The sequence below is a fragment of the Canis aureus genome, chromosome 24 (genome assembly GCF_053574225.1).
Source record: "Canis aureus isolate CA01 chromosome 24, VMU_Caureus_v.1.0, whole genome shotgun sequence".
Classification (NCBI taxonomy): Eukaryota; Metazoa; Chordata; class Mammalia; order Carnivora; family Canidae; genus Canis; species Canis aureus.
The window spans coordinates 9,960,667-9,983,163 of NC_135634.1; the positions used below are offsets into that span (position 1 = coordinate 9,960,667).

Here is a 22,497-nt window from a genome sequence, read left to right on the forward strand (position 1 = left end):
ATTTGAGTTAACACTTTTAGTACTTTGCAGGTTCCTGACTCATCATAGAAAAATATTCAGTGCTCTTTTCTCTTTTGATCAGAATTCAAGCCATAGTTTTGGGCAAGTGTAATGGGAAAATTGAATTCCTTGAGACGTGTATAATTGGGATTGGTAGAAAAATAACAGTTCAGGTGTGTTAGGAAAGTAATTGAAAATGACTAGATGGATCAGAGTTAACCTATTTACTGGTTTTCTTTTCCTTTGGTTAGGAGTTGAATAACACTTGTGAACCCGTCGTAACACAACCCAAGCCAAAAATTGAATCGCCCAAACTGGAAAGAACTCCAAATGGCCCAAATATTGATAAAAAGGAAGAAGATTTAGAAGGCAAAGAAAATTTTGGTGCCGAGCCTCCACATCAGAATGGGGAATGTTACCCTAATGAGAAGAGTTCCATTAATATGGACTTGGACTAGATAATATTATGTTGGCTTAGTCCTTCAATGAATAAAATATTTTTGCCATAGTATGTGATTCTACATAACATACTGAGACTATTTATATTTTCTTTTTTTAAGGATGTTTAGAAATTTTGTGTATTATATGGAAAGAGAAAAAAGCTTAAGTCTGTAGTCTTTATGATCCTAAAAGGGAAAATTGCCTTGGTAACTTTCAGATTCCTGTGGAATTGTGAATTCATACTAAGCTTCTGTGCAGTATTACCATTTGCATCACTAAGGATGAAATTGACTTTTGTCTTTTGGAGAAACTAAAACTGTACTGCTTGTTCAAGAAGGCTGTGATTAAAATCTTGAGGCATTTGTTCCTGCCAAGGTAGTTTTCTTGCATTTTGCTCTCCATTTCAGCATGTGTGTGGGTGTGGATGTTTATAAACAAGACTAAGTCTGACTTCATAAGGGCTTTCTAATATTAATTCTGAAAAATAGAATACAACTTTTTGCTTTGATATTAAAAATCAATGAGTAAAGCAAAAGCTAGTGAAATGTGTTAGCATGCAGAACAAAAACTTTCAACTATATCTCTTGTTATACAGTACATTGTCATGTGGAGGTGTAAATTGGAAGAAATGTTGATTCTGTTTGTAACTGATATTGTGAAGCCTTTTATGAGCTTTAAAATAAAGTTCATCTTATGGTGTTATTTCTAAACGGTTTTGTCACTAACTCCAAAATGGAATCGGGGGAGGGGAAGGTGTATAAATTGTAGCAGAAATGAAGTTATTTAGTATGAAAATTTGATTCTCCTTTTTTGCTGTTCTTACATGTGCTTTCTCCTGATAGAAAAGTAGCATATATTTATTACGGTAAATTTTTTTAAAATATAAAGTTGAATATAGCCCTAGCACGGGGCAGGGGGAGGGGAACATTAACTTCTTGCATATCCTTCAAGCCTTGTCTTAATAATGGGGATGTGTTGGGACAGGTATGCGTGTTACATGGTTGTGTAGGCTGTTTTTTAAAACTGTATAACCAAGGAAAGAAGTGAATATAGTCAGGTGTTGTAACTGCACTGCTTTCCTGAGTCCCAATATAAAGACATACAAATATTTTAACCAGTCCCAGTGTTGGTGGAGAGAAGGTTTTTGTTATCTGAGGCTGCAATGGATCCTATCTGCTTATTTTCTAAGGACAAGAAGGGTTGGCTTGCTGGGGAAGACATGCATGCTTAGGTTAGATACAGTCCTCAAATACCCCAGGCACTCCAGTTACTCAAATTTTAAAGCCCATACTCCAAAAATGGCCACTAAGTACTAAGTAATCTGTTTTTGTGAATGTGATGTGTACTTTAGCATTGTAAGTGTTCCTATTTGCAGTTCATAAATATCTTATTGATAATGTTTGAATGTTGATCTTCTAGAAAATGTTCTTAGTAACACTCTTAACCATTTGCCGATACTTCACACATTTTCCCAATTTGTAATTTCTTTGCACCTTTCTTAACCATAAAGAGTCTGTCTCTTGTGGTTTTTCTTATTTCTTAGTGCATATTAATATATACTCATTGGGTATGTGGCCCCCCATTGAGACATGAAGATAGGTTAGTGATCTGTGTACTATTGGGAAGCCCATAAAAAATGAAAGATTTTTAAAAATATGAATGGGAGAACTTTTTCTTCCACCCCAGAAAAGTACCTGGTGATGATAAAGGAACTATCATCTGGCCTAAGTTGTTGTAATTAAAGGTTAGAAATTTTCTGTAGTATCACTTTTCTGTAAAATCTTTTATAAAATGACCTCAGGATTGCGTTTTTGGATGTGGGGGAAAACCACAATGTCAACGTTGACTACTTTGTGATATGTATTAACAATTGTGTGAGCCTGCATTAGATATATCTAGTAATCACCTAGAATCCTCAGGACATGGACTAGTTTGGGTAAGTGCTCTTTTTAACAAAGCGTTGAATTTTATATTTAATTTTCACTTAAATTGTAACTTCATGACAATTATTTTTAAAAATGTCTACTCTCTAGAGAACATAGGTACTAACCTCTTTGACACTGGTGGTAACAACTTACTAGATAGGCCCAAGGCAAGAAAAACGAAAGCAAAAATAAACTCTTGGGACTTCATTAAGCTAAATAGCTTCTGTACAGCAAGGAAACAAATGAAAAGGCAACCTTTGGAATGGGAGAAGATATTTGCAAATAACCTATCTGATGAGAGGTTAGTATCCAAAGTATATAAAGAATTTAAAAAACTGAACACCCAAACAATCCAGTTGTTAAATGGGCAGAAGACATAGACATTTTCCCAAAGAAGATTTAAAAAAAAAAAGACACATGAGAAGATGCTCAACATCACATCATCAGGGAAATCTAAAAACTACAATGAGATACACCTATCAGGATGGAAAATTAACACAGGAAACGTGTTGGCGAGGATGCAAAGAAAGGGGAACCCTCTTGGACTGTTGGGAACATAAACTGGTGCAGCCACTCTGAAAAAGAGTATGGAGTTTCCTCAAAAGGTTAAAAATAGAACTACCCTATGATCCAGCAATCACACTACTAGGTATTTACCCATAGAATACAAAAATACTGATTTGAAGAGAGATAAACACCCTGATGTTTATAGCAACATTATCAGCAATAACCAAACTATGGAGAGACCCAAGTGTCCATCAACTGATGGACCAATAAAGAAGATGTGGTCTATATAATGGAGTATTACTCAGCCATCAAAAAATGAGATCTTGCCATTAGCAATGTATATGGAGCTCTTTAGAGGGTATTATTATGATAAGTCAGAGACAAGTACCATATGATTTCACTCATAAGTGGAATTTAAGAAAACATGAACATAGACAAATCAGGAAACAGTTAACTGTACGAAACAAACTGGGGGTTGCTATAGGGATGTGGGCAGGGGGACAGGCTAGATGGGTGGTGGGCATTTAAGAGGGCACTTGTGATGAGCAGTGGGTGTTATATGTAAGTGATGAATCACTACATTCTACTCCTAAAACGAATATTACAGTATATGTTAATCAGAATTTAAATAAAAACTTGAAAAAATAAAAATACTGACTTTAGTAATCATTAATGGACCCCTGAAGTCTAGTTCATCATGAACATTGGTGAAGTCTGAGCAATGATTAACTTTCTTGGGTAAAATTCTTCAATATTTACTTGATTTTTCTTGTCCTTGATTTCTCATCAAAAAGTATATGCTTCTTTACTAAATAGCTATCAAGAGTTACTTTAAAAAAAAAAAAAAAAGAGTTACTTTTAGAAAGGCCAAAAAAATAAACTTTAGCTGTTGTCGATGACTTGCTTTTATCAACAGTGTTCAATATTTTTTTTTTTTGACATAACCATTTGTCAATTTATACCCAGATTGTTGTCTTGTCTGTGGTATTTGCAGTGAAGGAATATCTCACTATCTGTATGTAATCAGCACAAAACAACCATATCATACTTTTCTGGAGAGATTGAGTCTTGATTCAAAGGTATTTGGCAAGATAAATTCACTCTCCCAAAGAACTGAGTAATTTGGACATGGTTAAGCTCTTGTAGTGGGCAGGATGATGAGGAAGTTTCTGCTATGCATTGCTGCTATCAGTGGCAAATGTGCTATGACTGTCTAGCTTTGCTAGACTGGGGTACTTCCTGAAGGACGACCAGCCAAAATTCATTACTTTTGAATCTGTATTTGCATGTGTTTTGTAAATAATATGAGCATGTGTGACACATTTGAAAGCTTTAGAATAATTCGCTATTCCAGTGTCTACTGGTTTTATTTTCTCAGTATTGTAGCATAGTGTGGGTCCCTTAATAATTCTTATTCTGCTTAAGGACAGGTGGCACTATGATATAGTGGAAAGAACATTTTTTTAGGTAAAAAAGGATATAGTTTCACGTCCAAGGGTTCAAACTGTGCTTCCCTCAGGCCCCTCCCCAAATACTATGGTTTTTAGATCACCTGACTTTCCTGAATCTCCCATTTCCTTATCCGAAGCTACATCACATACCCTTGGCAAAGTCTCTCATGTTGTGCATCCCTCGATGGCAGCATCTCTCAGCCTCAGCACCATTGACCCTTGGGGCTGGATAATGTGTTGTCGGGGGCTGCCCTGTACCATGTATAACATTGAACAGCATCCCTCATCCACTAGTTGCCACTAGATGCCCCTGTTGTGACAACCCAAACTGCCCCCTGTACCTTGAGATCCATTCTAAGGAAAGTGAACTTCAAAATCCTACAAAAAGTGAAGGACGGAAATTGGCACTTAACTGCCTCTAAGTGACCCAGCACTCTGCCAGGTGCTCTTACTCAGGCTTCACAATCCTTTGAGGGGTGTTTATTTCCCATTTTACAAGTGGAGAAATGGGGTGGAAGACAGTCCGACTAACTTAGATCTGATGGACTCAAAGCCTCTTCTCTCTGTGGCAGTAGAGTGATAAATGTTAGCACGCACTTAGGTGTAAAAGTTGGTCAGCACTGTCAAAATACACTTTTAGCATCATTGCAAATGCTTCATGAGAGGACTCATTCTGTTCTTTGAAATTATGTTGAATTCAACCATATTAAGATTTGCTGTTTTTTTTTTCACCAGGCTGTATATAGCTTCCTAAACTCATGCTTATATGAAACACCAAAGCTTTTCTTTACGAAATACAGACTCTTAATCCAGTGTTTTTGACCCTGATCAAGAGAGGGACAGAAAAGAAGAGGGAATGGGGACGAGGATTAAGCAAAATATCAGTGAATCTAAAACAGTCAAGATGAGTATTGGTTCTGAGACAATTGCAATTGTTTATCACGCTTTTGTTAGGCTATTGCAATTGTTCCTTAAAAAACAAAAAACAAAAACCAAGCTTGCCTTTTTCATTAAACTTTGCCCTAGAAGCAGTGATTTGCAACACTGGCTGCAACTTAAAAGATCTCAGAGGCTTAAAATAAAAAAAACTTTAATTTTTTTTTAAATTTTTTAAAAATTAAAATTAATTTAATTAACAAATTAAAAATTAAAATAAAAAATATATATATACACAAGCACCCTCAGAAGTTCTGATTTAGTTGATCTGGGATGGGACCCTGGCATCAGGATTTTCATCACTTCCCAGATGAGGCTAATGTACAAGTGCAAGAACCACTGGGCTGTTGACTATATGGCATCTATGTTAACCGACATTTCAGCCCTAAGAATTTGAAGTTCCATTTCCCAAGCATTGATACTGTGTTCTGTAAACTGGTATATGTTCATCTATTTACATTTTTCTGTACTCAGCCTTTTCTCATTGGCTAGGGATGTTCAATTCCAACTTCTTTACACCTGTCCTGTCACTTCACAGTAGGAGAATTTGGGGACTGATGGCTGTGTACATCGTTTAATGGCTTCTGCTTTCATCCTTTAAGGCTTGAGTCATATTGAGAATGAGCCAACTGTGCAGCCAACTGAATGAATGGTAGTAGTTATTTGTGCTAGTGCTCTTGGGGGTCCTTCCCAGCATCACCACCACCCCTCACCCCAACATCCTCTGCATATTCCCCTACAAATGTGTTCTTTTTAGATGCTTTGGTCTTTTATTATCAAAAATCAAATAAGTATAGTAGAGAGAATCAGGAAACAATCTCCTACTTACCCAGTACTGGCTCTAACTCAGTTGGGGGTTGTAAGGGATAGTAAATTAAGTGTTTGCATAGCTTTTCAGTCAAACATACTGCAGTTTCCATTCTGGCTCCACTTTTTACAATCAGCATGGTTTTGGCATTGACACCCAACCCTCCCGCTCCAGCCAATTTCCTCCGAGCTCAGTTTCTCCCTCTATAATGTGGTTGTGAGGATTAAAGGAATTTCTATACATGAAGCATTTGGTGATCTTGCCACAGAGCAGGCACCCAGTGAAGGCTTTGCCACACCAAGAGTAGAGAATCACTTCCTCTGCTACTTTTCCTCTCTAATATCAGCATGTACTGTTTACTGTTATTACTGCACACACACAAACACATTGATATTTTTAATTTCCTCCCTTTCATGTTTTCTGTGAAAAGCGTGACTCTTTAAATAGACATAGGCAGTCAAAGCATGCCCATCTTGCTGCTCAGTGAACCAACCAGCTGCTGTGGGGTTAGTGGGAATTCGGTCTATTTATTATTGCTGGGTGCCCAGGGCTACCCTTTTGCTAACCACTTCAGGATAGGAATGTTCTAAAAGACAGATGGTGCCCAAAACCGCCCTTGGGAACCATGGCTTTATAATCCATAAGCAGAGGACAATATTTTCCCAGTTCCGAAGAAGGGGTGGTTGTCAGGATTTGTGAATTATCCTGTTTACTAGCATAAAAACCTCTGAAAGAGGGGTGTGCCTGGGTGACTCACATGCTTAAGCATCTGACTCTTGAGCTCAGCTCAGGTCTTGATCTCACAGTCTTGAGTTCAAGCCTCATGCTGGGGTCCACTCTGGGCATGGAGACTACTTAAAAAACAAACAAACAAACAAACAAACAAACACCAAATACCTCTGAAAGAGTTGCCTAAATAACATCCCTTTTCCTTAAAACAACAATAAATACCAAGGTAGCATTCTTTTTAAGTGCCTTAACTTTTTATTTAGAAAAGTTAACAATGTTGCAGTGAACACTTGGCCAGTCATGGTTCCACTCACCTCTCTCTTCCCCACCCACCTCCTCAGAACAGGGACCTCCTTCTCCCAGACCACAAGTTTGTTGCCACACCCAAGGAACCCCTCACTGGCACAATAGCATTATCAGGTCCATTTGTCTCCCAGATGTTCTTTAGAGCTATTTTTTTGGATCCAGGATACAATCAAGGATTATACACCTTGATTGTCATTATCAGCCCAACCTCCTTTTAAATGATGTAAATTAAATTTGTATGAGAACTTTGGACATTTTACGGCAATACTGTTTGTGTTTTGCCTAAGAAGAGCTTTACTGAAGAATTAGAAGATGGTTCTTTATTAGTCAAATAATTAGATAGTACTTGTATTCACTTAGATCAACTGCATCTTTATAAAAGAAATTGGGGGTGATCTCATGAGTTGGGTCATAAGATTCTTCCATTAGTAGATAAGACACATCCAAGAGTAAAGAGGCCCACTGCTTAACAGCTACAAAAATCAAATCCAGGAGCACCTGGGGGGATCAGTGGTGGAGCATCTGCCATTGGCTCAGGTCATGATCCCAGGCTCCCTGCAGGGGAGCCTGCTTCTCCCTCTGCCTGTGTCTCTGCCTCTCTCTGTGTGCTGCTCATGAACAAACAAATAAATAAAATGAAATAAACACCAAATCCAGAAGAGCAGATCTCCACTTTCTAATCATTGTTTCGGTGGGATATAGGTGTGTGTCCTGCACACAGTTGGTCGCTACATTTTCCACACACAGCTGATACATTCCGGGTATGAGTGCTGGATCCTCAGGAGGAGGCGCTGCCTTCACTGTACTCATCAGTCCTCTCAGACACCCAACCTAAAGTGCTTTGGTTCAAGGAGGGAATTTATGGGAGGAGTGATGGCACATAATTAAAGGGCACTGAATAACCAGCGTGTGGATCACCTGGGGCAACTAACTGGGCTTCCAGAAGGTGGGGCCTGGTGTGAGCATGGCATGCCTCTCCTCTGTCCTCGCTGATATCTGCTCTGCCTTCTGCATGCACACCTGCGTCCTGGGCAGGGCGAGAAGTCCCCTGGCAGACTGTGCTGACACACACCTCCCTGGGTCAAGGAGTCAGAGGGTGGGGAAACTTGTGACAGGGGCCATCCTGGGTACCAAACTGTGCCCACAAGTGAGCTCTGTAAGAACATGAGCACTTCCATTCAAGCCCCGGGCAAAGTGGAGGGAGGAGCACTTCTCAGGGCAGGAGCTGCTGCTCCCAGAAGAACGGAAGGATGCTTGGCACACCCAGCCAGTGCCTGCCAGCTCCTAATTCGCTTTCCCTGGGCTCCCCCCAGCAGCTCAGAGCAGATATGCAGCACCCTAACAGGGCACGGGGGGAGTGGCTAGGAAGTGATTCTTCAGTGCATGCTGGGCAGCCTTAGGAGTCCACCTCCCACGGATAATCCTGAAGTTGTACGCAGGAAAGATGGGCTGCCACGCCGAGAGGGAAGCAGACAGCTCTTACTCCTTCTCTGTCACTGGGAATCATGGCAAATAATGAAGCAATTCCTTGGTTAAAAATGTCCCTTTCTTTGAACTCAGCCCTCATGGTTTGCCCCAGGCTCACCTCCCGAGATCTCAGCCCCCTCATCTGTTGCTTGGGCTCCGCTCCGCCCTGGTGCACTGTGGGCTCCAGATGAACGGCAGGGGCAGGGCCAGGCTGACCCCTAGGTCTCTGGCTTTGGTGTCAGGGCGAAGTGATGCCATTCCTCAACACGAAGCCCAGAGGAGACCAGGCTAGAGGGGGAAGTGAGGAGAGCTGACTTCACCGTCGTGCGTGTTTGAAGTGCGAATTTGAAATGTTTGCAGAGGGACCCCTGGGTGGCTCAGCGGTTGAGCATCTGCCTTCGGCTCAGGACATGATCCCGGGGTCCTAGGATCGAGCCCCACATCGGGTTCCCTGCATGGAGCCTGCTTCTCCCTCTGTCTGTATCTCTGCTTCTTTCTCTCTCTGTGTCTCTCATGAATAAATAAAATCAGAAAGAAAGAAAGAAAGAAAGAAAGAAAGAAAGAAAGAAAGAAAGAAAGAAAGAAAGAAAGAAAGAAAGAAAGAAAGAAATGTCTGCAGAGAACCAAGGCAGACAGCCAGTGAGTAGGGGGGCTCGCAGGTGCAGAACCCAGGAGGGAGGTCTGAGCTAAAATAGACTGCCGGTTAGAGTGGAGGCAGTGCCTCAAGCTCTCAGTGTAGACAAACAACTGGGCCATATACGGACCCGGGTGAAGGGTGGGTGGTTGGTGGGTGGGGAGAGCAGGGCCACTGTGTCCAGTGAAACAGAATATGGGGTACACAGGGTCCCTAGGAGTCATTCCTTCTCCAGTGGAAGCTGCAGTCCTGCTCCAACATCTCCACATCATCCCATTTTCCGAGGAGAGGCTGGTCACTGTCTTAGGGACCCAAGACTTCCCCAGCCAACAACAGGAGAATAGCCTCGGACTGCTCTCCTTGCTTGTCCAAACTGGCTGTGACACTCTGACTTCTCCTCTTACAAGTAAATGAGGATTTATTAGCTTATGTAAGAAATGATGCACCCTGTCAGGAACATGATCTGTGTAGGCCTCAGCCTGGAATTGGTCCCAATGGCCTGCGAGACCTCTCTGCGGACTTGTTTTAAGGGGCCAGTGGCAGCCCCCTGCCCCATGCATGCCCTCTCTGCCCCCACGAGACAAACCCAAAGCAGGATAGGCCACAGGTGGATTTCTCTTTCCAACCCTGTTATTCCAAAGAGGTCTTTGTGTCATGCAACTTTACAGTGTCTGTGAGAGATGGAGTTTGAAATTCACTCTTGGCTAAAACTCTGGACAGCATGTGGAAGGGGAGAAAGTCAATTCTCAGCTGCAGCCGAGATTCAAGAGGGTCCCCCAGGTAGGAAACAGGCAGAGGCAATGGGGCGAGGACAGGGTGACACCAGATGGACAGAAGGGAGGACCCAGGACATTCCGGGGTTCTTTCTGGGTTTGATGCTGGTGCCTGAAACACGTGCTTCTGATTTCCAGGGCCTGTTTACTCAGTGGGTAATTTAGGGTTCCAGTTTACTGCCCACTCTCCTAAGTCTACATGTGGGGGAGTGCTCTGCAAACACAGCGTCCATTGTCTCCTTATGCTCATTCGCTCCAACTGCTCTGCTCTCAGAAATCACCCATGAACTTTCTGGAGCTAAGTCTAGTGATCTTTTGGGCCTCATCTCCTCTGGTGGCTTTGTAGCACTCACTGCTCTGCATGTCTCGCGCCTCTTTCACTGGTCTGGAGGCCAGAGGTGTGAAATCAAATTGGTGGCAGGGTCCCACTCTCTCTGAGGGCTTTGCGGGGAGGATCCTTCCTTTCCTCTCCCAGCTTCTGGTGGCTCCAAGTGTCTGTTGGCATGTGGCCACATCTCTCTTTTTCATGTCATCTTTCCCCCATGTTATCTCCTTTGCCTCTCTTACAAGGACACTTACGATAGCATTTAAGGACAACTCAAATAATCCAAGGTCATCTCCCCCTCTCCTGATACTGAGGTTAATCACATCTGTAAAGACCCACTACCCAGGGAGGTCACATCCACAGGTTCTGGGGATTGGAACTCGCTAGCTGTGGCTGGCCATCGTTCAGCCCATACACTGCCCCACAGTGGATGAGAAGAAATATTGCCTATGTCTTTCTTGCAGTGTTTTCCTGTCTGTGTTTCATCAGAGAGAAATCTCCCAGAGAAAATATGCTTCCTTTGTTGTTGTATAGGCATATTAAGCCAGTAATTAAAATTTGTAAGCCTTTAGTAATACCTCCGATGATCATAAAGAGGCACACACATGACGTCTTTCTTCATGAGAGTTCCCACAACAAGAGGCAGAAGTGAAAGGGGAGGCTGGAAAGTGTGTATTGGGATGGGAGGGAGGAGAGGGCATGATATATCAAACCGGCCATATTATTTCAGACTAGCATCTAAACTATAGAATATTCTTGGGATTTTGGAACTGAGGGTGAGGAGGGGCTGATCAGGTTTTACCTGATCAGAAAGGGCAGGTGGTGGTATGAGGGATGGAGAGGACAGGCTGGCCTCAAAGAGGGGCCTGGGACTAGTCAGGATTCAGGTAGGGCCGAGTGGCTTCCACGGTCTAGAAGAATGGTCTTGCCCCTGTTCTGAATCTCAGAGGCAGCTGACCAAGCATCATAGAGTTGTAGCCAGCCTCCCTCAAGCACCTGGTGTGGCGAAAAGGCTGCAGCTCCTCTTTGATGGGCCCCTACCTTCTACCGGAGCATCCTAGGAAGGCAAACAAATTGTACTCCAAGTGGTGCTATGCTGGGTTTTCCAAACAGGAGAGAGGACAGTACCATCACTCTAATACCACCAGTCAGAGACAGGGACCCTGATGGGCTTTACCCCTCATGGTGGGTCACTCACTTCGGACTTGTCAACTCACCAAAGTCCAGTTGTAAGATTTGGGTCAGAGAAGGAAGACCTGCTTAGGCTCTGAGCCTGTCATAAGCCCAGCTCAGCTTCCTGGAGCGGTCCATCTGAGGGACTACCAGGCATCTCAGCTAGCAATAAAATAGCACTTGCTTCCATCTTACATCAGTCCTTGCTGTGTCTCCTTCTGAGATCTCACTAGAAGAAGGGGTTATTGGCAGGGCAGATTCAGACTCCCTGGGGCCACTGGTCAGATGCCAGGCATCATCAGCTTCTCAAATCCTATCTAGTCTTATCCTTCCTACCAGCTGCCTAGCACGTTCTTTCTACTTGACAATCCATGATGCCTCACAGTGTCCTTTATGTACAAGGGAAAGAGGACAGGTCTGTAGGGCTTCAGAGACATCTGTCCTAGCCATGGCTCAGCCACATTCTTGCTTATGATCCTGAACAAGTCACCTCTCTGTTATGGACTGAGCGTTGGTAGCACCCTCAAATCCAGATGTTGAAGCTCTAACTGCCATGTGGTGGGCGTAGGAGGTGATGCCTTTGGGAGGTGATCGGCTTGAGATGGGATCAGAGGTAAACAAACCCGCTTAACTGTCTTTAATCCAGCATTTCCCAAACTTATTTCTGCAAGGACCTGTGGATAATGGCTGGACTTGTTTGTGCTCCTGCTGTGATGCGATAGGGGGCAGGTGAGAAAGCAGGACTCTGGATGCAGAGGTAGGAGTGGGGCCGAAGGAATACCTGGATCAGAAAAAGTTCTGGTGTTCTTTGCCCCGTTTTCTTCCAACAAGGCCAGACCAATTGGAAGTTGCCTCTGGAGGTATCTGGAACCCTGCTCGGCATGATTTATAAGATGGGTTTTGTTTTGAATGCTGCTGACTTTATATAATGGCATTATTTCCTCAAGGGATTAGTTAATGGAGAGAACACTGCCCTCAGCAAAACAGCACTAATGCAGAGCTCTCAATTTAAAATAGTACCAAGTAGGCAGGCTAGAACCCCGAGGATTAGACTCTAAATGTTACGGTCCAAAAATAAAGGATTAAAAATGAGTACTTCATTAAAATAGGGAGAAATCCAGTGTTTTAAAGGTTTACATAAAGCGGGGTGGGAAAGGGGTCTGGCCAAGGTAGGCTGGTTGCTTAGGAGGCTCCAAGACTCAGAAACAGAAGGACAAAACCTGTGTGGGAGCAAACTGCTCCCCCTTCCCTTTTCCAGGAGCTGAGGATATTAAGACTAAAGGGATAAAGTAATAATGTGCTCCGGCCCATCAGCAGGCTGGTGACAGAGCTGAGGGCCTGTCCTCCCCATCCTTCGGGAGCTTGGATTCAGTAAGAAGGAAAAAACTCAGGATTTAAACTCATGTCAGGAAGAAAGGAAGGAAGTAGGGAGGGCGGGAAGGGGAAGGAGAAACCAGGCAGAGAGGCGTTGTTTGATAGTCTGAGGCAGTGGAAGGCAACGGTCTAGCTTTCAGGGATATGCAGAGGATTGGTTGTGTACCCAGCACCCTCCTCTTCTCCAGGAGACAGCAGGGCCTTTGCATCACTGTGGCTCTAAGAGACCAGACATTTTAAAATGCCTTTGGCATTTTTAAATGCCAAGCCTTTGCTTGGTTTGAGCCAAGGTAAGTGGCTGACCCAAGATACTGTCAGCATGTCCCTTTGCTAGGGATTTGAGACTTGGATGGAGCCCAAGAGAACTTGATGTCAGTCTCCCTGTGGAATTAAAGCTACAAATTAAACCCAGGGATGGTTGTGGCCATGTTTCCTGCAAGTGGCAGAACCAGTCTGGAGAGAGAGAACAGATGGAACCACACGAACAAGGACAGAAGTCAGTACTGCTGGGACTGAGTTCTTGGACAGATTTTTCCCATGGTTCTAGGAATAGATTCGTTTCTTATTTTGCCTAAATTTGGATTGCCTCATGGATACCCAAGAGTCTTCGCTGATATGAGGGATCACCACCGGCACCAGCTGGAGGTACTGAGGTCTGGGTTCCTGCGTGGCTGGGTCAGAAAAGTCACAGGGAGCAATCAGGCAACTGAGCCAGAAAGGAGAGCAGCATCTCCCCTGGAGCTGCTGAAAATACAAAAAACTGTGGAACGCCATTCGTGGTGGGGGGCAGGGAGGGGCCCCTAAAAATTGCTCAGTGAGGATCCAACATTCTTGGCAAGGGCAGAAAAGGGATTGTGGCCACAGGTGCCTTGAGGTGTGGGACAGTGGAGTCTGAGAAGTGAAAGGGAAGTAGAGGCAAGCTCACCCCTGATATTTGGGGGGACCAGGGCAAGACTACAAATGGAGGCTCAGGCTTCAAAAGTTAAATATCAAGTTCACAAAGTGTTCAGTAAAATATTAACAGATGATGAATGTTCTATCCTCCTACCTTGGCCACTCAGAAGACCCCAAAAGGCCAGGATGGATGTAGAACTTTTGGAGTCCTCATAATTCCATGGTGATGTGACAATGCATGGAGGACAGCCTGTGGCATGGCTCTGGACATGGATCCAGGGATATCTGGGCATGAGATTTCCAGTTCCCAGGACCTGCAGTATGAATGTCCAGAAGTGGGACATTTCTCCTTAGTCCTGCAGACTCTTTGCCCCATGGGGAAGGACATGGCCCAGACAGTACCCCTCTTGCCTCTCTGAGAAGGCTGCTGCTCATGCGTTGACCAAAGAGCAGGTGAGTGCGTACTGGAAAGTACAGGACTGGGGTGGATCAAGAGACTTCCTGTGTTTGCCATCACGGACTCTGTACCTTACAATTCTTATTCACAAAAGGATGGCTTTGAATTAGGGGTAGAGATTTATAGCCAGTTACTGGGGCCCAGCTAAGGTTTGAAGTTTGAATGTTTTGGCTTGTGTGGCTTTGTGCAAAAAAACCCATAATCTCTCTGAGGACCAGTTTTCTCATCTATAAAGCTGGGATGCACCTTCCCTAGGCTGCTTCAAGGTTAAACAATGCTCATGAAAAGACTGGCATAGCAAGTGCTCAGTAACTGGCAGCAGCTTTATTCTTTTCTTTTTCTTTTCTTTTTTTTTTTTTTACCACTGTCGGGTTCTCCGAGAGGGCTGATAGCTTTAAAATGGCTTCTGTAGGACCACACTTGAAAAGGAGAGGGCAATTGACCTTTGATTTTATTCCTGGAGCTTGCTTCTCTCTACTCTGACAGTCTGCATTGTTGGTAGTTAGAACATGTGGGCTCTGGATTTTTCTTCTGCCATTTACTTAACTGATAGCCATCGGCCAGTCATTTAACCTCCCAGAGCTCAGTTTCCTTGTTGGTGAAATGGGGGCAATACTAGCATCTACTCATTCCTAATAACTTAGGAATAAAGGAGATAATCATACATTCCAGCTCTTAATGGAGGCTCGCCTGGCACAGAGCAAACTTTCAAAATTGTCCGCTTGTTACCAACAGCCTCCGTTTCTTGCCTGCTCTCCCAGCCCACCTGCAGGCCGAGGCTGCCGTGATATTTGGGTTGTGGTAGAGCTGCAGCCCATCGGCTCTGTGCTGTCGTCACGCAGCAAATCATGGCATCCAAGGAAGAAAAACCTCGAATCTGAGTCGGCTGCTTCAATTCAAACTCTAATTGCTTTGGGAGGAAGCCCACACCGGCTGAAATCATTTCTTGCTCTGTTCCTCCTTGCCCCTGTCGGGCAAGGCTGACTCTCACTCAGACATCTGGGTTAACCGAGGAAGAATTTGCCAAGAAAATTGCATCCTGGTCTCTTCAGAGCCCAGACAAGGAAACTGCTGTGTGATCAGTGCTCCTTCTGGGAAGCTTCACTTCTTTCCTTTCCCTGTGCAAGAAAATTTAAATTAAACAGATCTGAGCCAATAATAGACAAGTCTGGCTTCTCCCCGACAGCTGACGCGCAGGCGACCTGGTGGCACCAGAGGGCCTGGTAGATGCTGGGCCACCCCGCTCACAGGTCTGGTCCCGTGGCAGCCTGGAAGAAAAGAACCAGGCGAGCGTGTGGATTGCTTGGGCACCTGCTGCCTCCTGCTTAAACGGAAGCCCCAGCTCAGCACGGTGGTCCTCCCCACCATAGGACGGCTTCCATTAGCAAAAACATGTGCAGGTTGCTCTCTTCACCTCTATCTCCAGCTCTTCTCCCTCCTGTTTATTTCTCAACACCTTGGAAGCCATCTACCTTGAGCCCTTAGGAGCCTTCCTTTCATTGTCAAGTTCTTGTCACTGTCACCTCCACACTCCAAACTCTGTGCCAACACATGGAGCTGCTCATACTCCCCAGAACTCCTCCACTTTTCTCTCTTGCCTTGCCTAGCCTCATGCTCCTCTCACGCCCCCCCCCCCCCCACTGTCCCTCTCTCTACCCTTCTTTGGACTTTTAATTGTGGTAAGACATGCATAACACACAATGTACCATGTTAACCACTGTTAGCCACAGTACAGTTTGGTGGCATTGAGCCCATTCCCATTGTTGGGCAACCATCACCATCATTCATATTGGGAACTCTTTGCATCTTGTAAAATGGAAACTCTATCCCCATTAAACAACAGCTCCCCATTCCCCTCTTCCCCCAGCCCCTGGCAACCACTGCTCTGTCTCTATAAATCTAAATACTCTCAGTTTCTCATTAAGTAGAGTCCTACAGTATTTGTCCTTTTGTGTCTGGCTTATTCACTTAGCTTATTTCACTTACTGTCCACAGGATAGCAGCTTTTCCTTCTCTAAAAGTTTCCTTCAAATTGCTAGATCCTATTCAACTTTCAGGTCTGGGTATGAAGTCCATTCATCCAGGAAGCCTGACAGCAGCACACCACCCCCCCAACTGTTTCCAGGATGCTTTGCACCCCTGCTGTCAGGGGGCTGCCAAGCAGTGCAGGGGCAGAGCCTGGAGACCCCCCTCTGCTTCCCTGAGTGTGTGAACTCCTTCGGGTCACAGACTCCTTTCTGTTCCCACTGTGCCCAGCACAGAGTAGCACTCAACAAGTAGTGTAGCATGAATGCTGAGCGAACTCCCTGGAAGTATTCATGCACAATTTCCAGCAAAACTCTTGAGGCCAAGCCTGAATGTTCGTGATCATCAGGGATGGGAGGTATACTTGCCTACCCTTTGCGAGAGCGTGGTTTGTCTCTGGGGTACTATTCTCTGTCTGTTTACTAGATTCCATGGCCACAGTCAGCACTCTTTCTGTGTCTCTGAGCGTCCCTCTGCTCCATGCACAGCCACTAGGTCATCCACTTGCCTTCCTGGTGCCGAGTTTCTTCCCCGCCAGCCTCTCCCACCCTCACTTCACCTTGCACAGCCTGGAAAGTACCTACTTCTGGCCACTATTCACCTCTTTCTGTATACGTGAACCTCAGCTAGTTAACACTAGCGCTGTCACCCAGGCCTGCATCTGGGGGAGGATGCTTGATTCCACAATAGTCTGCCCATTGCCAACAGCTTCTACTTAGTATCTGGAGCATTTGAAAGCTACACCTCCCTGGGGCACCGGGGTGGCTCAGTTGGTTAAGGAACTGACTCGGTTTCAGCTCAGATCATGATCTCAGGGTCCTGAGATCAAGCCCCCCCTGGGGCTCTGTGCTCAGCGGGGAGTCTGCTTGAGGATACTCTCTCCTTCTCCCTCTGACCCTCCCCATCTCAAATAAGTAAACAAATCTTAAAAAAAAAAAAAAAGCTACACCTTCCTTTCTGCGATCCTATAAAAGCCCTTTTCTGAGGTATGCTCCTTTCCCAGAGCAGTGGTACCATGTGCCTGCCTTACCACCGATGACTGGTTTGACTTTGGACAAACTCCTAAGCCTCAGTTTCCTTATATGTAAGTATAGATAACATACAGTACATCTCCAGGATGTTGTGAGAATGCAACAAAATAAAGGAATAATTCCCACCTAAATAGTAGAGGTGACCTGGAAGATCCTCAATATTTTGTGGTGTTGGCTAAAGTGTGTGCTATTATTTGAGAAGGGTGGGTGCCACTGAGAGAATGTAGATGAGGTATCTGTAAAATCAATATGGGTGGACCAATGACAGGACCTTCCCCCTCCTCCTTCCCACCTGAGTTCTCTTCTTCTCATCCACAGGGCTGCAGCTAGGCTGTCCAGGGAAAGCATCAGTTTGATTTGTTTTGATCTTTGCTACTCAAAAGGATCACATGAGGCAGACGTCCCTCCTGACTGAACTGATGGATTGACTGACTCTGTAAACATCACCAGATGCCCCCAGCTTCCCAACGGTCACATCTGCTACATGACATGTCCGCTCTCAATGGTTGAGGGTTGAGTTGAATGCTTAACAAGGACTCACTGCATTTGTTCCCAATCTTATTTATGCCAGTGGTACATTTTATTGTGATTATTGATTAATTTGTTTTTATTATTTTTTAAATATTATTTATTTATTTGACAAAGAGAAAGAGAGAGCACAAGCAGGGGGAGTGGCAGAGGGAGAAAGAAAAGCAGACTCTCCTCCGAGCAGGGAGCCAGAAGCTGGGCTGGATCCCAGGACCCCGGGATCACAACCTGAGCTGAAGGCAGACGCCCAACCAGCTGAGCCACTGAGGCACCCCGTGATTATCAATTAATTTAAATGATTTGAAAATTGATGAAATTAGTGTGAAGACAAACATGTGGAAACTAACATGAATTCTTTGGAAAGACTACATGAAGGGTGATATTGAATTGAGGATAAATGGGACAACTTTCAAAGCTTAGAGAAAATTCTAAAAATCTAGGAGGCTACTGTGCTCATGTTGCCTTGCAAATATATTTAAGTTCTTGCTGCACTTAAAGCAGAAACTGAAAGTCATATACGATGTATTTATGAAAGACTGTGCTGAACTCCTCCTAGTTGAAGAACAGGTCTTGGCCCGACATCCAAAGATTAGGAAATGAAGATACATTTTACTGTTGCATGTTGAAATAAAACATTTACCATATGTACATTGGTTCCCTGCCTTAAAAAAACATATTTTTAAGTAGCACAACCACCACTGGCATCAATCCATTTGGATGGGAGTATTTTCCACTGGTTTCCCTCCTGGTTGGGACTCTCTAAGCAGCCCCACTCTGGCCTCTTTTCTTCACTGTTCATAGCTCCTCCTTTATGTTTCACTCTTGTGGCCATTCAGCAGGGAGCAGTAGAGAATTGATGCTGGGTCCAGAGCAGACTTTCATGCTGCCCCACCTGGAGTGAACCTAGAGAGTGTGATGGCATCTTCCTGCAGCTGCCTCCCCTGTTGGTTTATGTTTTTTGGAAGCCTTGCTCCACCTCACACCCACAGCAATCTCTGGTGATTGACTGAATGGTGTCCCTCAAAACTCAGATGTTAGAGCTCTAACCCCCAGTGTGATGCTATTTGGAGATGGGTCTTTGGAAGATAATTAGGGTTGAGAGGTCATGATCCTTTAGGATAGGATTAGCATCTTTATAAGAAGAGGAAGAGGGATTATTCTTGTTTCACCCCATAAGGACACAGTGAGAAGGCCCTCACCTGGAACTGAGTTCTCCAGAAACTTGATCTCAGACTTCCACCCTCCAGAACTATGAGAATTAATGTCTGTTGTGTAAGCCACCTGGTCTCATATTTTGTTACATTAGCCTGAGCAGATTAACACTCTGAGGAGAAACAACTAAAACCCAGGGTGGTTCTGTGTGAAGATGTTTAAAGAATAATAATAATAATGTTGATTCTGCTGCTACCCATGATGACAATGGTGAAGACGCTGGTGATGTCAAACCCCAGGTGTCTGTGGATGGAGAAGCCCTATCCTCTTCCATTTCCAAAGCAATACACTGTTATGCTCATTTCCTTAGATTGCAAATCCACCTGGGAGAGCTCTAGGTGTATCAACAGGAAGTTTAAATGATTTGCCTGAGGTTACACTGTTTTCAGAGACAGACCTGTAACTATAATCTTAGCCCATGTCATTTTCTAACCAGCCAAATGTTCTCCCAAACCAAACTTTAGATTCATGGCCGTCAGCCATTTTCTGTCATGATATTCATGGTAGTGTTTCCATGTGTGACGCCCTCTGACTTTGATAGCATCTGAAACGTTTTTCTATTTGACTCACTGGAACAGAGATTGCTAGCCATCTACCAAAAATCCTCTGCTGCTTTCCTCCTTGGTTACAGAACTCTGAACTTCTCTTATAGCTAGGTGTGGCCCATGCGACTAAGTTCTGGCCAACAGGATATAAGCAGAAGTGTGTAGAACCTCCTGGAAAAGCCTATAAAAGAAGCCAATCTGGCTGGAATGGGCCTCCCTTTTGTCCTGGACCTCTGTTCTCCATGGGCCTGTTTCTTCACACTGTCTGGAAGATGAGAGGCCCTAGTAACTGTTTGTACCATAGGATGATAGTGAAGACAGAAGCCAGAGCTAAGATAGTGGGCAGAAGTATGAAGAAAGGGCCTGGGCTCCTGATGACATGGAGCCACTCATCAAGGAACTGGGCAAGTCGGGATGGTGTCATCACCCATGTGGCCCCATGGCCTAGATATAAACCCCATGATGAAAGGAGCAGCAGGTGACACTGAAGGGGCTGTTTCCAGGCATCTTGGTGGCTGGGGCCCAAGAAGGCTGGTTTGGGGCCCACCTCACCGAACTGCCAAGAGAGGTTTTCATTCATCTTACTTCTCTGTAGAGCCCAGCCACATCCCAGTGCAGGAAGATTGGAGGGCACACAGGGCCTTTGTGGTTGTCCATGTTATCTGAGCTTTGGGACCCCCAGTACCCGCCCCCAACCCCACACCCTTAGGAGGTCAGAGTGGCTGCAGGAGGAATAATAATGGGGGCGCTGTCTCACGTGGTCTTGAGGGCAACAACATCAGCCATGGAGCTCCAGGTAAAGCACCCAAAAAGATAGCCCTTGACCACCTGGGATGGCTAGACAGAACTGGGGCTCAGAGTGTCCAGTTAGGCAGGTAGGATATTAAACGGGTGAGATTTGAATGGTGACCTCATTATACTCACAGGCTGGGGGCTTAGGGACAAGTGACTCACACTGATGACAGAGTGTCCTAAGATTCCTCAGCCAGGAAAGGCTACCTTACTGTAGGGGGGTGGGGTGGCTTGCGTCAACCTGGCTGTTCGCATTAGGCTGACCTGCCATTGAGAAATGCATACCATCGATTTATGTCTTCTTTTATTTCAGCTTCAAGGATGGGTTCTTCTAGAGAGTAAGAGTTAGGAGTCTTTTCAGGCTGAAAGAAGAAGGAACAGTTATGGCCATGGTGACAGGGAACACGGATAACTTGTCAGTTACATGAATTTTCCATGTTGGAACAAGATCCCGGTTGGCTGAATTGGTTAGAAAACAAGAGCATTTCCCCCTGAGGTTTTACTCAATTTCCAAACCACTAACTCATATGTGATATTTTCCAGGCGAATGACTTTCTGCATCCCATCACCTTATTTTAGTTATGGTTATGTTTGATATGCTGGCATTCTGGAACAATCACTACTGACACCCAAAACCTAATCAACACATTCAGTTTTGCAAAACAGAAATTCTGAGAAATGTAACATTTTTAGGGCTAGAATAAAACTCACAGATCAGCTAACACCCCTTCTCATTTCATAGATTGTTGGGAGTGATTGCTGAAGGTCACACATCTAATGAAGGTGAACTGGAGAGTAGAACTCAGGTGGCCCTATCTTGTAAACTATGCAGCAAACACTTTATTCTGCAATTTCACAGTTTGGGTTCCCATTGACTGGCCCAAATACAGTATATAAGGGCTCAGATTATTTTCCTCTTTCCTGTGTATTTCTGTTGGAAAGAACTTTCAGTCCATTACCTGAGGTACCGTGGATGAAGACCTAGGTCAATCCTGGAGTCTACTGCAACCCCCTTTTCCCTCAGAGAACAAACACCATGTAAATTATCTATTTTGATTTGTTGAACTGAGTAGCCTTCCTCCCCTCCTGCCTCTGTTCTCCCCTCCTTTCCCTCTTCTTCCTGCTTTGCTCTCCCTCTGCTCCCTCCTTCCTGTTCCTACATTAGACTTGCTAGCGGATTTTTCTCTAGGACTGCCTCTCAGCCAAACATCCGCCTGGCTTCTGCGCACGTCAGCACATTTCCCTCATTCTCGCCTTCCTCTCTTCCCTCCTCCCTGTGTGCTTTTGTTTCCAAATTGCAGGTCTATCAAAATTAATGAACTCATTTATTTGCTCTATATCAAATGCACACTGAAATTATTGTATTTCTAAATAGGCCGATAGTGCTGGGTAGACACATTCTGATATCCTGAGAGCCACCGTCGTACCTCTTTATAACCTTGGGAATGCTTCTGAGAACACGATTGTGGAAATGTGAGAGGCCTCTGACAAGACAGAAGGTCTTTTTGATCTATGCTTGCCCAGTCCCTTTATTTCCTATTTTGAACATGTTTGGGGATCTACACAAAAGTCAGTGACGAGGTTATACTGTGTGATCAGTATTCTAGGAGGCTGCCAAGGAAAAACCCGAGACACATTATTTTGCTGGCAGAGCAGGTGTTCTGCTTTGAGTTGTAACATAACCAGTGAGCAATAGCTCATGAAATGACCTTCTTTTCAATTTATTAAAGGGCAAGCATTTCTCGGAAATCCATATATTTCACTAAGCTCTAAATCAAGACTGCATCTACCAGAGCCTTCTCAAAATCTCTTGCTCCAATTTTGACTTTCATAGACTGGGGTACTAACCTGATCATTTCTTCCTTTCACTTGTTAGGAAGCCAAGGTTTTGTGTGTATTTCTTAATGGGGAGCGTGTGCAGTGCGCTGAATTTTCAGTGTCTGTCCTTCTCAGATGTGACCGCTGGGCTGAGCATGAGGCTGAGTTTCCTTACATTCTAAGGCCATGGGCAGTCACTGTTTTTTGTTGGTCAAAAGGAAGACAAAGTCAAGTGGCACTGGGAGATGAGCTTTGACCATTTCCACAGATGGACCAACAAATCTCACCCCAACTCTGGTCAGTATCATGATCTAGGGACACACTTTTAATTCCCATATTTATTTGG

At 44.4% G+C, this 22,497-nt stretch overlaps 2 protein-coding genes and 2 long non-coding RNA genes across 8 annotated transcripts in view; 2 read left to right on the top strand and 2 right to left on the bottom strand.

The window, feature by feature from the left end:
- The window catches only part of HSPH1 (heat shock protein family H (Hsp110) member 1), a 25,236-nt gene extending 24,085 nt beyond the window's left edge, over positions 1-1,151 (top strand). For both annotated transcript variants that reach the window (XM_077868191.1, XM_077868190.1), the window contains one exon: positions 252-1,151. In XM_077868191.1, coding sequence (XP_077724317.1) covers positions 252-458 — 207 coding nt within the window. In that variant the 3' untranslated portion in view covers positions 459-1,151. The remainder of the gene's footprint in view (positions 1-251) is intronic.
- Positions 1-14,129, bottom strand: part of LOC144295743 (uncharacterized) — a 23,338-nt gene extending 9,209 nt beyond the window's left edge. Inside the window, exons 1-2 of one of the 3 annotated variants that reach the window (XR_013362838.1) lie at positions 13,898-14,129; positions 6,826-6,919 (exon numbers count right to left, since the gene is read on the bottom strand). This is a non-coding gene — a long non-coding RNA (uncharacterized LOC144295743). Of the gene's footprint in view, positions 1-6,825; positions 6,923-13,897 lie in introns of all 3 variants that reach the window. The other 2 variants (XR_013362837.1, XR_013362836.1) reach the window with 2 other exon arrangements.
- LOC144295741 (uncharacterized) lies at positions 13,948-21,169 on the top strand. The gene is made up of 3 exons (XR_013362832.1): positions 13,948-14,196; positions 17,575-20,337; positions 20,647-21,169. It is a non-coding gene; the product is annotated as an uncharacterized LOC144295741 (long non-coding RNA).
- Positions 20,621-22,497, bottom strand: part of LOC144295740 (WD repeat-containing protein on Y chromosome-like) — a 34,745-nt gene continuing 32,868 nt past the window's right edge. For both annotated transcript variants that reach the window (XM_077868192.1, XM_077868193.1), the window contains one exon: positions 20,621-20,695. The gene's annotated coding sequence lies outside the window, so the exon portion shown is untranslated. The remainder of the gene's footprint in view (positions 20,696-22,497) is intronic.